Source organism: Cryptomeria japonica, chromosome 7 (genome assembly GCF_030272615.1).
Source record: "Cryptomeria japonica chromosome 7, Sugi_1.0, whole genome shotgun sequence".
Taxonomy (NCBI): domain Eukaryota; kingdom Viridiplantae; phylum Streptophyta; class Pinopsida; order Cupressales; family Cupressaceae; genus Cryptomeria; species Cryptomeria japonica.
The window spans coordinates 359544010-359558521 of NC_081411.1; the positions used below are offsets into that span (position 1 = coordinate 359544010).

At 37.9% G+C, this 14512-nt stretch overlaps 1 protein-coding gene across 2 annotated transcripts in view; it reads right to left on the reverse strand.

Moving 5' to 3' along the window:
- Window positions 1-380: 380 nt before the first annotated feature.
- LOC131050260 (dihydroorotase, mitochondrial) overlaps window positions 381-14512 on the reverse strand; it is an 84524-nt gene continuing 70392 nt past the window's right edge. For both annotated transcript variants that reach the window (XM_057984447.2, XM_057984448.2), the window contains exon 8: window positions 381-946. In XM_057984447.2, coding sequence (XP_057840430.2) covers window positions 755-946 — 192 coding nt within the window. In that variant the 3' untranslated portion in view covers window positions 381-754. The remainder of the gene's footprint in view (window positions 947-14512) is intronic.

The following is a 14512-nucleotide window of genomic DNA, read 5'->3' on the forward strand; positions in this document are numbered from 1 at the left end:
ACACATAAAGAGATATAAGTTTTGAAGATTCAATACTCCTTTCCTCACCCTAAGGGTTCCAACAATCACTTACTCATCGATTGAGTAGGTGCATTGAATTGATCATTGTTATCCTCAAATTTCTCTAGCGTAGCTTCAAACTATCCAGGAACTCATCCTATCTAAATCTGTCCTCCAGATTAATTTTGTTCAACAGAGAATCTTTCATCCAAATATATGTAAGAAAAATATGTGCACAACATATTCAGATAATTATATGCTAGTAATTTTAGTGAACAGTTATAGTTGCAGACTTTCCAGTGTGACCAATCAAGTCCCTTGTGATTACTTATGGACTTGCCACAAAGTCTACCAGAGTATAAATAATCTTGGAAACTAAATCAGTTGGAGCATACAGCAATTGTGGTTATTTGTCAATTTTAATATTCCAGTACATAATTCAGTTAACAGTTCAAGCCTTGTCCGGGTAATTCAGTCTGTGTTCTGGTAAGAAGCAAACGTGTTTTTGCTCCTTACACTTTAATGAGCAGATCTCAACTAATAAACACATCACCCTTTTTTATAAATTATGAACTAGGACAATAGTCTAATTCTACTTCTAATTAATTATAAGTACAAACAAGTGAATATTTCAGATATACCTCAATACTTCTACTGGTTCCAAAATGGGTCTTAAATTACATCAATATCTATTTCACGGTTCACCACATGCCAAATGAGATACAAGAAGTATATAAGGAATTTGCTGACGTGTTTAATCAACCACACACCACTCCAATATCTGATCACTGAACATCGGAACAATTGACCCAAAACTGAAATTATATTCCTCTGGTACTCGCCAAGAGACCTTCTGCATGGTGATCTTAGATGCGTTACGAGGGAGGCCATAGAAATCAGGTCCATTAAAACTTGCAAATGCCTCAAAATTTTCAAGTGCTCCTGCCTGTGAGATCCATTTTAGAAATTGAAATAGATTAGAAAAAACCACCATTGTTGTAAACCATATATTTAATGAACATTCAGAAAGATATCCCCATCCATGCTCCTATAAAATCTATAGTACTTTATATATCTCATCCATACCAAAATAAAGAACAAGAACAATATTTAGAGTTTTGAAGTGAATAATGAAAGATATGCAGTCATGGATGGAGGATCTCATGAAGAATCAAACACCAAAAAGTCAAATCAAAAGTGAAACAATACAAAATGAACAGCAAATCTTATCTTTATTTATTTCATCCCCAATAATTACATCAAGCTATTAGGTTTTACAATCATAGACTTGAAACCTTACAACAATCACAGACCAAAAAGTCTCAGTCCAATACAATAGACTTCACCAGGAACTCATTCCAAGTTCATACATGAGTTATAGATCTATTCTGCACTTGAATACTACCCACAGTCTTCAATCCTTTGCCTAAACTACAAGCAATGCACATTCAGATCTTCACTGATGCACCACAGCACTTTTGAATACTGCTACTTGCATTCACACTTGGATTAGGCCTCTTGCTCAAATCTTCAACTTTGCTCTCAAAGCTCATTGTACCATTGCTGTGAACTTCGAGACTCCTAGCTCTATACACCCCAGTGAATCAAAATCCTCGGTTTATATGGGTGATTCCCAGGAGAAATTTATTAATCTTTCCAAGTAAGAAAATTCGCCATCACATAATTCCAATGCTAATTAAAGATGACCTTATGAAACATCAATCATTTCCAACCACTTTTCATCAATTCCTACACATAAAGAAGCCTGATTTTTTTGGCACAAAGAAATAGCTCTCCACTAAGGATCAAAATTGCCCCAAATGACCAAATGTGTACACCTGTACCTCAGGAATAATTCTACTTAGCCCCTTTCTTCACCACAAGTTATGATATGTATCCTTTTGTCCTCTGAGTTAAAGAAAACAGCTTCAATTTGAATAATTTGATCTTCATGCCACCTTGAGCATGAATCACGAGCAAAGAAAGTTCAATGGTTTTACTGCATAGCGCTTCCAGATGATAAATGATTCCTCTAGCATTACTGAACTGGTTGAAGACTGTCAAATATACCTCAATCTTCATCCAGCAACCAAAACTCAACCAATGACCATGCACCACCACAATATACATTCTTAGGCCCACAAAGCCAAACTCTAACTGGAACTCCAAAAATCTATCAAAAGAACAAAGAAAAAGGAAACATATCTTTTTGGATAATTCGAGTTTGAATGACCCCTAAGATGCTCCTATATCAAACACCTCAGATAAGAAACTTCGAGCTAACAAGGAATGCATTGGTAAAATCACCCTTTAAGATAGTATCCCAACCTCAGTGCATCCTCAACAATTGACTAGGTTTCAAAAAACATGCTTGCATATTTTCCTACACCTCTTTCAACTCTACAAGCAAGAACTAGGGCATATACTGAGCTCCTCAACCAAGAGCTGGTTCTACTATGCTCTTCCTCATTCCTAGAGAACCGGAGTCTCACTAGTACTATACACCTCCAAGTGTTCTTCCATTGAATTTTCTTGTGGCATAACTCCCTCAAAATAGCTATTACCACATCATTACAATCCACATTTGCACCTTACTCAACACACTTTGATGCTTCCATATACTAGTGACTTCTCAAAATATTTACTACTGCTTTTGCATTAATCTAATGCCACATTCCTCCTCATGCTTCTAATGAAATCATTGTTCACAAACTCTCCTCCAATGGAATTTCCAGCAAACACGTGAACTTTTTGTATCTCATTTACCTACCTTCCCTATGGCAGCTCTCAATTACTGCCTTTAGCTTCCTACTATCACCATGCCATCCTTTGTTGGGTTTGTATCCACCTTAAGCTAATTGCAACCTCTTAGGCTTCTTTGCAACCTTCTTATACTTGTAGATGTTATCACACGCACTATCAAGTTCCAATCAACTACAAGGACACACAACCCCCCCCCCCCCAAAAAAAAATCCCCACATTTCTAGGATGGTGACATTTCTGTGACAAAGGGACTTGGGGGAAACATACCCCTACTGCACCGCCACCTTTGTTGGCATGCTCGGGACATCAGGGATGTCGAGAAGTCTTGGGGACTCCTAGGAGTCCCCAACCATCCCAAGGACGCCAAGACGTATGGAGGACTCGAGGACACCCAAGTGTCTCCCACAACTTCCAATCAAAAACTCCAACTAAAAGAAAAAAAATTGTGAAAATGACATTTGTCATGAAGGTTTGTGAGGTTTTGGAAGCCTTATTTATGCTACCTCAAACCCTGCGAAGGACACTACCCCTTGAACCTGTTGGGAGCTCTACCCTCAGACCTCCGCAAGGGGCATTGCCCCTTGACCTCATTGGTGGCTCTGCCCCAAAACCCCTGCAAGGGTCATTGCCCATTGACCTTGTTGGGGGCTCTACCCCAAAATCCCCACATGGGCCGATACCGCTTGACCACAAACCTCCACCCACCATTGTTATTGTTCAATGCAATCATTGCCATGTTTTTACGTTTATTAGTTTAAACTTCAGTTCTTATTCTTACTCTTGATTTTCTCCCAAGTTCCAAAGCTTTGCCCACCATTGTTAATGTTCAATGCAATCATTGTCATGTTTTTAATGTCTATTGGTTTAAACTTTACATAGTATGCCAAATTTTTAGTTGAAATTCTTATACTTATTCCTTACACATCTTTTTATAACTTAAATTTTCAAGCATTATATGTATTTGCACCGCACCCTCACCGCCCTTGCTAGTCCCCTCATCCCCAAAACCTATCCCCCCGTTTCCCCATTACGAAACTATGTGGAACTGTTCTATTAACATCTTTCCCTCTATAAACTCAAGTTCATCAGCATCTTTTCATTATCCCACTTCTTTGCTCCACTTGGTCTCTTCCACCCAAGCATCTCTACTCTTCATCAATATTAATGAAATGTCTTCACTTGAAGCAATCTCTTGAACCACATTTTTGAACCTTTCCTCAATTCCAATACATACCACATCTTTTAGGTTACTAAATATTTCCCAATGTAAGGACTTCACACAATCCTTCATCTTTATTGTTGTTGGCGATAGGTTGTTATTTCTACTCATTCCTATTCCTAAAGGATTATTCCCAGCTACAATCATTAGGCTTATTGCAATTCCTTCCCACCCTTATGCTACTACACATGGGCCCAACATCAATTGTCCTCACTTCTATAGCACACTCACCAACTAAAATACTTGATGGATCAACACCCTCAAAAAAATGTCTAACTAGAATGGCGTCTAGGTCTAATCTCTTCAATTTCATCTCGTGCCAGTATAAAATCCTATTGTGCAAGCTTATCTCTTGATGTTTACCAAAAATCATGCAAGAACTTAGTATCTCTATCCAAAATGACACTATATGGCAACTCATGTAACATATCCATTTCCTTGTAAAGCAATTCTACAATCCTAGACTGCAAAGTTGGAAATATCACCTCTGAGTTCAGTTCTATCCAAGGAGACAATCCATGGAAAGTTCATTATCACTACTGCTCCTTTTGCAGGCACATCTTGGATACCCCTATTTTTCAATGCCTCTAATCTTTTTGGCATCACCTCAATCACTTTGATTCTTTGATCCTCAACCATGAAGTTCACTTCTCTTCTATCGGCCACACATGACCTCTTTGGATTTCTTCATTCCTCAAAACATCCTCTTGATTCCTTTAGGGGAGCTCATCTTTCTCATCTCTTGAATAATCAATGTTACCAAAACTAGAAATTCCCCTGTTGTACTATTGGTTTTAGTCATTTCCACCATCCTTCTTACCAATATCTGCCAATCATTTACCACATTCTTTACTAGATCAAACATAATGTTTATTGTCTTCAACATTAGAAACATCACAAACATCTACTCTTCCATGATCAGTCACATGTTGCTTACAAATTTGTTTACCTTTCACACTGCCTAGACTAGGTTGCCTAACCTCATCATTGATCCTCAAGAGAATCACCTATTGCCTATAGGGAAACTACTTAACTACATCTAATGTCAATTGTGTCATTGCATATCTGCTAGCACTTCCTATGTTATTGCTCCCTTTGCAAACTGTAAATTGCAAATTTCTTTCACAACTTCCTGCAGATTTCCTCTCGCTGAATCTAATGTCAAGGGTGTTGACTACCTTATCCTCGGCACCCAGTCAACAACCACGATCCAACACTACAGCACTACAGGACACCTTCCTTTCGCATGAATTTCTTTTGATCCAATGAACCTCTACCTAACTCACACTTGTTGGAAGATGCTCACACATGGATATCTTCTACCCAACACCACAACACTGGAAGACACCCTCACTCTCCTTATGTGAACCACACCTCCAATGGATTACCTGCAGTACAAATACATGCACTAGACTCATATCATGGCATTATCGCTTACTCCAACAATAGCCTAAGCTCTAACATTATTTGATGCAGTCATGGATGGAGGGTCTAATGAAAGACTATCCAACCATGCATCCCTAACCCCTAGATCTAAGTATCAAACACCCAAATCAAATCAAACAGCAAATCAATTCAAATACAAAGAAAAATGAACATCAAATGATGTTTTTATTCCATCCGCAATAATTACATCAAGCAGTTAGGGCTTACAATCAAGCCTTGAAGCCTTACAATAAACACACACCATGTCCAACAATCCAAACAATAGAATTCATCAGGAACTCATTCCCAATTCATATATGAGTTACAATCTGTAATAACCCCTACTATTACTAAACCCAAAATCTGCAACTTCATCCCTCTAACATTTTGTCTAACAGTTTGTTTGCCAATGATTTTGGTATGTTCTGATTTGCTATGATTTGTGTAGTAGCTTCAACATATACATTTTCTTTGTTTGCTTACATTAATTTCACCACCATTATAGAAACATCAGATGCAACAGCACATAAAAACAGTAACAGAAATATCAAATCTGTAAGGACTCGGTCAATTCACCGTTGAATTGTCACCCCAAAATTATACCTTGTGGTAGGAATTCCGTATTGTTGAAAGGACAGTTTAGATATGCAAGTTTGATTGACCAACTACTTGTCTGTTTCCTTCCATCAGTTGCAATGGTAAACAGAAAAAGAATACTTGTTTGAACTCAATGCAGGAAATACACTATAGTTTATTCCTGAAATTCTCAAAACTGAAATCAATGCCACTATTAAGAGAAATGAATTATACAGAGTTTATTGAGAGCAGAGTTAAATGATTTTTTTGCACCTTTTATTTCACCCAAGCCATACACCATTCTCAGGAAGAAACCGGCTCCAGCGCAAGTCTCGTGTGAAGGGTAGGCTTACCCACAAGATATCAGAGCAGGTTACTCAGTTCGGTCAACAATTTCCACACACTATGAATTGCACCCAGACTTAGTATTATATTCTCACGCCTTCCAACTGCTTTCACACTCCCTTCAAGAATACTGACCTGTCTACTCTTTCCCACATAGAGCAAAAGAAGAGACTTGCACCTATATGAATGAAGCAGCACCCAGCTCTGAGAGTCCTGATTCATGCTAAAGACATCTTCAATGCCAATAAATCATCACCCAGACAGATATTCTTCCGCCAGTTCCACGATTTCACCAAATGGCTATTTTGCTCAGCATATAATAGAATCGCAAAACTTAACAATATTTCCAACTGAGGTTTATAAATTGCCGTCAATATGATTTAATATAATGTAGACCAAGTTTGATATCAATTACCCATGTCTAGGAAAATAATATCATTCACCAAGCCAAAATACAGCATCAAAATTGAATGCCTGACTCCACTTAGAAATCCATGCTAATATTTATTCAAGTATTAATGTATTTCTCCAAAGCTAGCATTAATATTCCCGTCAATAATTTATGTGTGCCCAGATGTGGGAATAAAATAAACTCCGGCATTCAAACAGTCCCCCAAAATAATATTTTATTATTCAACATAAATAAAGCATTTCAAATATTATTTAATTCAAGCCATCAAAATATCCTTCAAAACCTTTATTTGACAAAACTTCAATTAATGACTCCATCTGAGAAGCCTGCCTGACTCCTTCAAGACCATCTAGAGCAGATCAGTCCCACTACCGAAAATGGTGACTTCAGGGTTCCGTCCTGAGTCTGCAACTCCAAGAAATTCCTCAGATCTATAATAAAAATAATTAATCATTCCCTGTCTCATATCAACTCCAAAGTCTCTTTTATAATATTCTTTTCAGTTTCTCCGGACGGTTGCAAATTAGTGACTTTGATTAATATTAAGCTTCTAAAGTCATTTTTAATAATTATTTATTATTATCACTTTTAATTTTCCATTTGGTAATAATATTAAATAATTAAATTTAATTCCTCTTTTTTATACATTTTAGTCTTAGAGAATTAAATAATATTTTATTTCCCAACTTGTCAAAAATGGGTAATTACACAATCCACAACATGAACAATACTATCAATCATCAATCCTTTGCTTACACCTCGAGCAATGCACATTCAAATCTTCACTGATGTGCCATGGGACTTTTGAATTCTGCTACTTGGAATCACACTTAAATTAGATCTCTTGCCTGGATCGTCAATTCTGCTCTCCAAGCTCACTATACCATTGTTGCAAGCTTCCTTGCTCCTAGACCCACACTCCCCAACGAGTCTAACCCTTGGCTTGTATAGGTAACTTCCAAAGGAAACTTGTAACATCTTTCCAAGGAAGAAAACTTATCACATAATGCCATGCTAATTAAGGATAACAATATGAAACATTTATCATTCACAACCTCTTTTCATCAATTCCCAAACATAAGAAAGCCTTAATATTTGGTGCCAGAAAGCAGGTCTTTATTAAGGATCAAAATGGCCCCAAATGACCCCTGAGATGCTCTACAGAAGAAAGTTGTGCAGAAACTAAATAAGGCATATCTAGCCTTATGCATCACTGCACAAGAATTTCCTAAAACTTCACTGAATCGAAAATGTCCAATCATGATAGAGATCCCATGTTTGAAAACACTGCAATTCTGTTTCAGCTGGTACAAAAACTGATAAAAGATTCCATTTTTGCTGTGTAACCCCATTTTGTGCCAAACAAACACCAAAATAGCCTGCATGTATCTGCGGAAAGATGACCCTTCCCATTGTAGAGGACTTAACTAAAGAATTTAAGGAAAGCGTTCATCAAAATGCTTTTAATTAGTTAAACTTATTGGCTTTTATTTCAGACTCCTGCTTCTCATAGGATCTAATCCAGATTATTAGTAATAATATTCACTGATCTAGGCAATTAAAAAAAGAGAAATATTTCATTGTAAAACAGTAGAAAGAAGAAAATATTGTATAAGTATCATAGTAGCATTCCATTTATAAGGCATTGACACAGCAAACTGAAAGCATAAATGAAATTCAATTACTTTGGTTTAAAACAGGAAAACCCCAGAAAATTAAAAAATGATAAAATATCCATGAAAACACAGACAAACAAAACTGCTATTGTTATTTCATGCCTGATATCATGCACAGAAATAGAAACAATCATAAGACAAAATGAAAAAATTCATTTAATCTTGCCAATTACTCACAATTTCTCAATCAAGTTTAAAACCCTGTGATTTAAATGACAAAATTGCAGTCAACATACAGTGCCTCTATTATATTTTGTAAATATGCTTGTATCGGGCTATGAATTAATTGTTTGTCAGCTTTTGAGTAGTTATAGGAGTCAGTTGATAGACAGTTGTGTTCTCATGGCAACTGTTGGGTTTTTTAAATAACACTTTGCATAGTCATAGAAAGCATTATAACAAAGTTACCCCGAGTTTCCGGAACGGGGACAGCAGGGGATGGCGGGACGCGTTTCCGGAACGGCAAATTTTTTTGCCAGATTTGGGGACAGCGGGGGACGGCAAAGGGGACGGCTATATAAAATATAGGAAAAATTTAAAATATATAGGAAAATTTCAAAATTCTAAATGTTCATATGAAAACATGGATAAAGCATGCATACATACATAATATTCATATGAAAACAATGAAACATGGATATAGCATGTGTATGATACTATGAAAAGTTGAAAACATTTTAGAATGTAAATTCTGAACATACAACATTGTTAATACTCAATAGACAATATGCAATTATGCATTCATAAATCAGAATTTCAATTCATTCACATTGTCAATATGCATATCAATAGACTCGGAGGTTAAATTTTCCCTACTTCTATCGACGCAATTTCCCCCCATATTTTTCAACAAGGGTTTGGGGGCAGCGCCCCTTGCGCGCTCCCTATCGCGATACAAGGCGGGGTCGAGGGGCAGCACCCCGCGAAGCCAAAAAAACTTATTCTTTAATAAAGGCATTGGGTGTTATTTTTCTATTGACTCGCCGAGTTTGGCAATTTTCTAATCTCTGTGTCAAAATGCCTAAAGGCTACACTATTGCCATATAGTTTCATTGTCAAAATTATGAATTAAATTAATAAATTTAAAATTTAATTAATGTTATCTTTTAATTTTTTTAATTTTTAATAACAATTTGAATTAATAAGGGGCATATATTAGAAAATTTAAATAAAAAATTGAAAATACAACTTTTAAAATTTTTTAAATTTTTTTCAAGGGCCTTAGATATGGGGGACGTCTGGTCATCCCCGGGACGGATTGGGGACATCCCAGCCGTCCCCAGCCGTCCCCAGGACATACGGACGTCCCCAAGAGCTAGGGCAAGCGTCCCCCCGTTTCGGGGACGTCCCCTCAAAATACAAGGCAATTTGGGGACGGAGGGAAACGTCCCCTGGCCGTCCCCAAGTCCCTGGAACGTCCCCGGGACGGGGACAGGGGTTTTCAGGTCGAGGATGCGTCCCCGGGTAACTCTGATTATAACCCTTGGCTAACCATCTCTAGTCTCTTTCTGTAATAACTTCATGTGTGAATAAAGATATACATTTACTCTTCCATCTAGTATGCATTGTAATTTATGTCAATAATTCAAATATCAGTTTTATCATGTAAAGAGAAAACTGTTGTCCCCATTTTTGGTTTTCAAAAATGTGAGCAACTCCTTTGAATTTTTCGTTAAAATTCACATTTTTGTGTCTCTAGTGCAATTTCAGGTTTTAGAAGTCTCAATGCAAGTTGGGAACCTTTAAGAAGCATTACAAGTGAAACTTATTCACTTGTAGTCAAGTCTTTAAGACCCAATTACAAGTGGATAAGGTCTTCATAAAGTGTTTTGGTATGTGCAATCGGACCCTTAAGACCCAATTGCACAAAGTTCTTTTCTTTTATTATAAAGCATTAACACTTGTAATCGGAGGAAAATGGCCCGATTACAAGCGCTCATTGTGCTCAAACAAATACCAATATTCTTTGCATTTGTATCAAGTCTCCTATAGCCTGACTCCCATGTTCTTTGTCTGTGTGTTTGGAGGTATTCAATTAATGCATTAGTCTTTAAACCCAAGGAGTATTTTTCCTCTAAATCACCTATTTAGTTCCTTGCAAGGGTTTCAAAGTTTTCTTCAATACTTCAAGATTGCATTGGTAGTTTAGTTGTCTCTTTCAAGGGTTTTCATTTTCAGGTATTTCCTTTTTTCTTTCTTGTAAGGTTTGAGGATTATGGAATTCCCAATAGCTGCTGAAGATGTTCTTACCCTCTTAAGTTTTCATCACAGTGTTGTAGATTCCTATTCGATGACAAACAAGTTGGTATCTCCTCCAAACAAGAAAATGAAATATAAGTATGACAAATACCAGAATGAGATTGCTCCCACTCAGATAGTCTCTCTCATTGATGAGATCCGAGACACAGAGATCAAACATGTGGACATCTTTGAGTTCTTGGAAAGAACAAAGGGCTCACCAACACATGGGATACAATTGCTCTGGAATAGCCATATCCATTTGGTCTCATCTTTCCTAGTGGCTGCCCTCGAACCTGAGTTTGTGCTTGTATGTGCCTCTCATTTTGATTAGGAGACTAGAACAATCAAAGATGATGATGGGAACGTCATTATTAGGTTAAATGCAGAGACCATTGATAAGATCTTCAAAGTCCCTGCAGCTCCTGCATATGCAGATCACTATGAAGAGTGCTCTAGATTATTATAACTAGAGAAGATCTTACTGCATTAGGCACATCAATGCCAAGTGGCTTAATATTCCCAGGACTTGCTTTTCAAGATGGCCCAAGTTGTATCGTTGCGACTTCATTGAATAAGTTGGCGACATGATCACTCTTCTCAGCAAAATAATGGGATTGAAACACTCTAACGTGTTTGAAATCTGGATGTATAAGTATATTGTGATCATGAGAAAGGGGCAATCTCACATTTTTGGGGGAGAGGTCATCAGCAACAACTTGTGTGAATAGTTGTCACAAGTTCCCACTACCCTCACTTTTTATATGAATTCATACTTGGTGTATATCACAGCGTCACTCAGACAATTTCCTTGTCTTTCTACCAAGGGTGACAAGTTGCTAGTGCCAGTATGGAAATATTATGAGCAGTTGACTCTGAGGCCCAGCAGAGTTCATTACAGAAGGGTGCAGGATGCGTTCTTTGGTCACTTCATGTGTCTTTTTGGCAAAACACTCAAAAATAGAAGAGTCTCTGAGGCAACTTGGAAGAAAGTGAATGAATATGGGTGCCTATTTCTACAATTCCCGACTTTCACCTATATGAGGGTTGGATGCTTTGAGGGTCAACCATACATGCTGCCTAGATAACCTACAAACAAGATCATCTTGATGGAGTTGGCAAGATAGTTGTTGGCAGTTCATGCAATACAACTTGCCAATCACAAGTTAGCTATCAACATCTCCTCCCATAATCCATTGCAGATTGATCGGTATTCTTTGAATACCTCAACAAGAGCCAAGGCAATGGAGACCAAACTTCAAGAAATCAAATTGAGAAAGTTCAAGGAGAGGAAAGATTTTGATTATCGAGGGATGAAGGACAAAATCAAGAGGGCCTTCACTCATGTTCATCGCCTCGAAGATATATGGGTTGATCTTCGCACTGAAGAAGATATCAAAAGAATGGATTACAGTAGGCTCACCTTGGAGCAGATTGTAGATCTTGATTTGACCAAGATCCTGGAAGGAATGGTGAATGATGGAAAGATCCTTGATTCGGAGTACATAGAACAAAGAGTTGCCAAAGCCCCTCTTCCTTCTCCTCAATGGTCAAAGAAGGAATGTGATTCTATCCTTGACAAATTTCAGCCCATTCTTGAAAACACCAATGCTTGGTTGAAGAACAATAATGTCAAGACCATAAAGATTAAAAATGGAGCAGAAGATGATTCAACTGGACCTATTGGCCGAAGGTCTGAGGTCAGGATCAAGTCCAAAGAAGGTGCTTCCTCTTTTGGCACTAGAATCAAGCTGAGGGCCAGCAGGGCTTTGGTTATTCCTCCGCCAAAAGTGTCACTAAAAGGGAAGGAAAAACCACAAGTGCAAATGCAGGTTATTGATGTTAACAATGATACTCACGAGGAGAATACAGCAAGTTTACCCCCTTCAATAGGTTCAAATTCTCCTCATACAGCCCTTCCCCGATTATCATTGGATGTACCCATGTCTCCAATGTTAAGTTTAATGATCAGATTAGATAAAAGATAATTCACACAATGCACAAAATGTACCCTGGGAAAACCTTCCAACTTGAATATGAAAAATCCAGTATCAAAGATCCCTATTATATTTATTAATACACAAGATGTCTTTACAATAGATTCGCTTCACTCCTTGAAGCTGAATCAAACACTTGATTACACACTCCGATCTGAAAGTATTAATTGATGATCACAATGCAAACCACAAACTGTAGAAGATATGTTCGATCTGCTATGTATATGTAATGTGATCTGCTTGTTGTGTATGATGAAAACTGTTGTGTGAATACAAACCGCTAAGAATGGTATTTGATCTGTTGTAGATGGATATCGAACTGCTGAAGGTGTATACTTGATTCGCTACTATATATATTCGATCTGCTTGTAGATGGTTATAGCACTACTGAAGGACGATATGTTAATTGCCAAGAGAGGAAGATATTGTCTTCCTTTATACCTATTGATGGTGACTCTTCTCCAAGAGTCGGCACCCTTCAAGAGGTTACGTCCCAATGCAAAGGTGGCGGACTTTCAAGTCGGCCATGTTGTGATTAATATAAATGATAGTTACATCAATTAATTAATAAATCAGTGCATTACAATACTTATAACTCGAATCTATATTAAAAATGTCTAAGGCCGATAGGCCAATTAGACATATAGATTAGCTAGGTCGGCCATAGAAGGAATCCGACCAAAGCTATAAACATCAACACTCCCTCTTAGCTAGGGAGGAATCCTTCTCGATATTTGAGTCACATAGTGACATCCACCATGGCCACTCCCAGAGGGTGGGTCCATCATGGCTACTCCCCTGTATGGAAATGCAAATGAACACACGTACTCATCACGGAGTCACTCGACGTGATGACGTTCACCATGGCTACTCCTATAAGGTGAATAAACACAAGTGCTAAGTCATGGAGTCTCTCACATGACATCCACCATGGGTACTCCCAGAGGGTGGAACAAGGGCTTTCACCTCAAACTTCTATCTCACAAAGAAGAATGCATTAGTAAGGGCTTGCACCTCAAACTTCTCCCACATGAAGAAGAATGCATTAACAAGGGCTTGCACCTCAAACTTCTCCCACACAGAGAAGAATGCATTATAGTACATCTCATGAAATCACTGATGCTAAGACTCCCTCTCAGCAACTGCTTCATTCTCCACAACTCCAAGCTTATCTCGAAAAATGCCCAAACTTCACTTTGGCAAGGGGCTTGATGAGAATGTCAGTCGTTTGTTCCTCAATGCAAATGTATCTCAACTGAACAGCATTCCTTTGTACCATATATCTGATGTAGTGGTATTGGATCTCAACATGTTTTGTTCTGTCATGGAATACTGGATTGACAGATAGCTTCACACGGCTTTGGTTATCACAATGAATAACTGTAGGCTCCAACGATTGTCCAAACAATCTTGCAAGGAGCTTCCAAAGCCACACTGCTTCGCGAGTTGCCACACATGCTACAATCTATTCTACCTCTGCGGTGCTCAGCACCACAGAAGACTGCTTCCTGCTACACTAGGAAATCATAGCAGATCTCAAACTGAAGCAACAACCAGAGGTGTTCTTTCGATTAGTAACACTCCCTGCCCAATCAGAATCAGAATAGCCTTGTGGATTCAAGTCACACTAGAAGAATATTTCAAGCCATATCCAATTGTGCCATGCAAGTATCTCAAGATATGCTTGGTCGCAACTAAATGTATCTGCCTTGATTCACACATGAACTGACTAAGTGCACTCATTGCATAGCAAATATCCGGTCTAGTGTTAACTAAATACATCAAGGATCCAATGAACTATCTATACATAGTAGGATCCACAAGATCTGAACTAGCTGCAGATTCCCTCAATTTCTTCAAG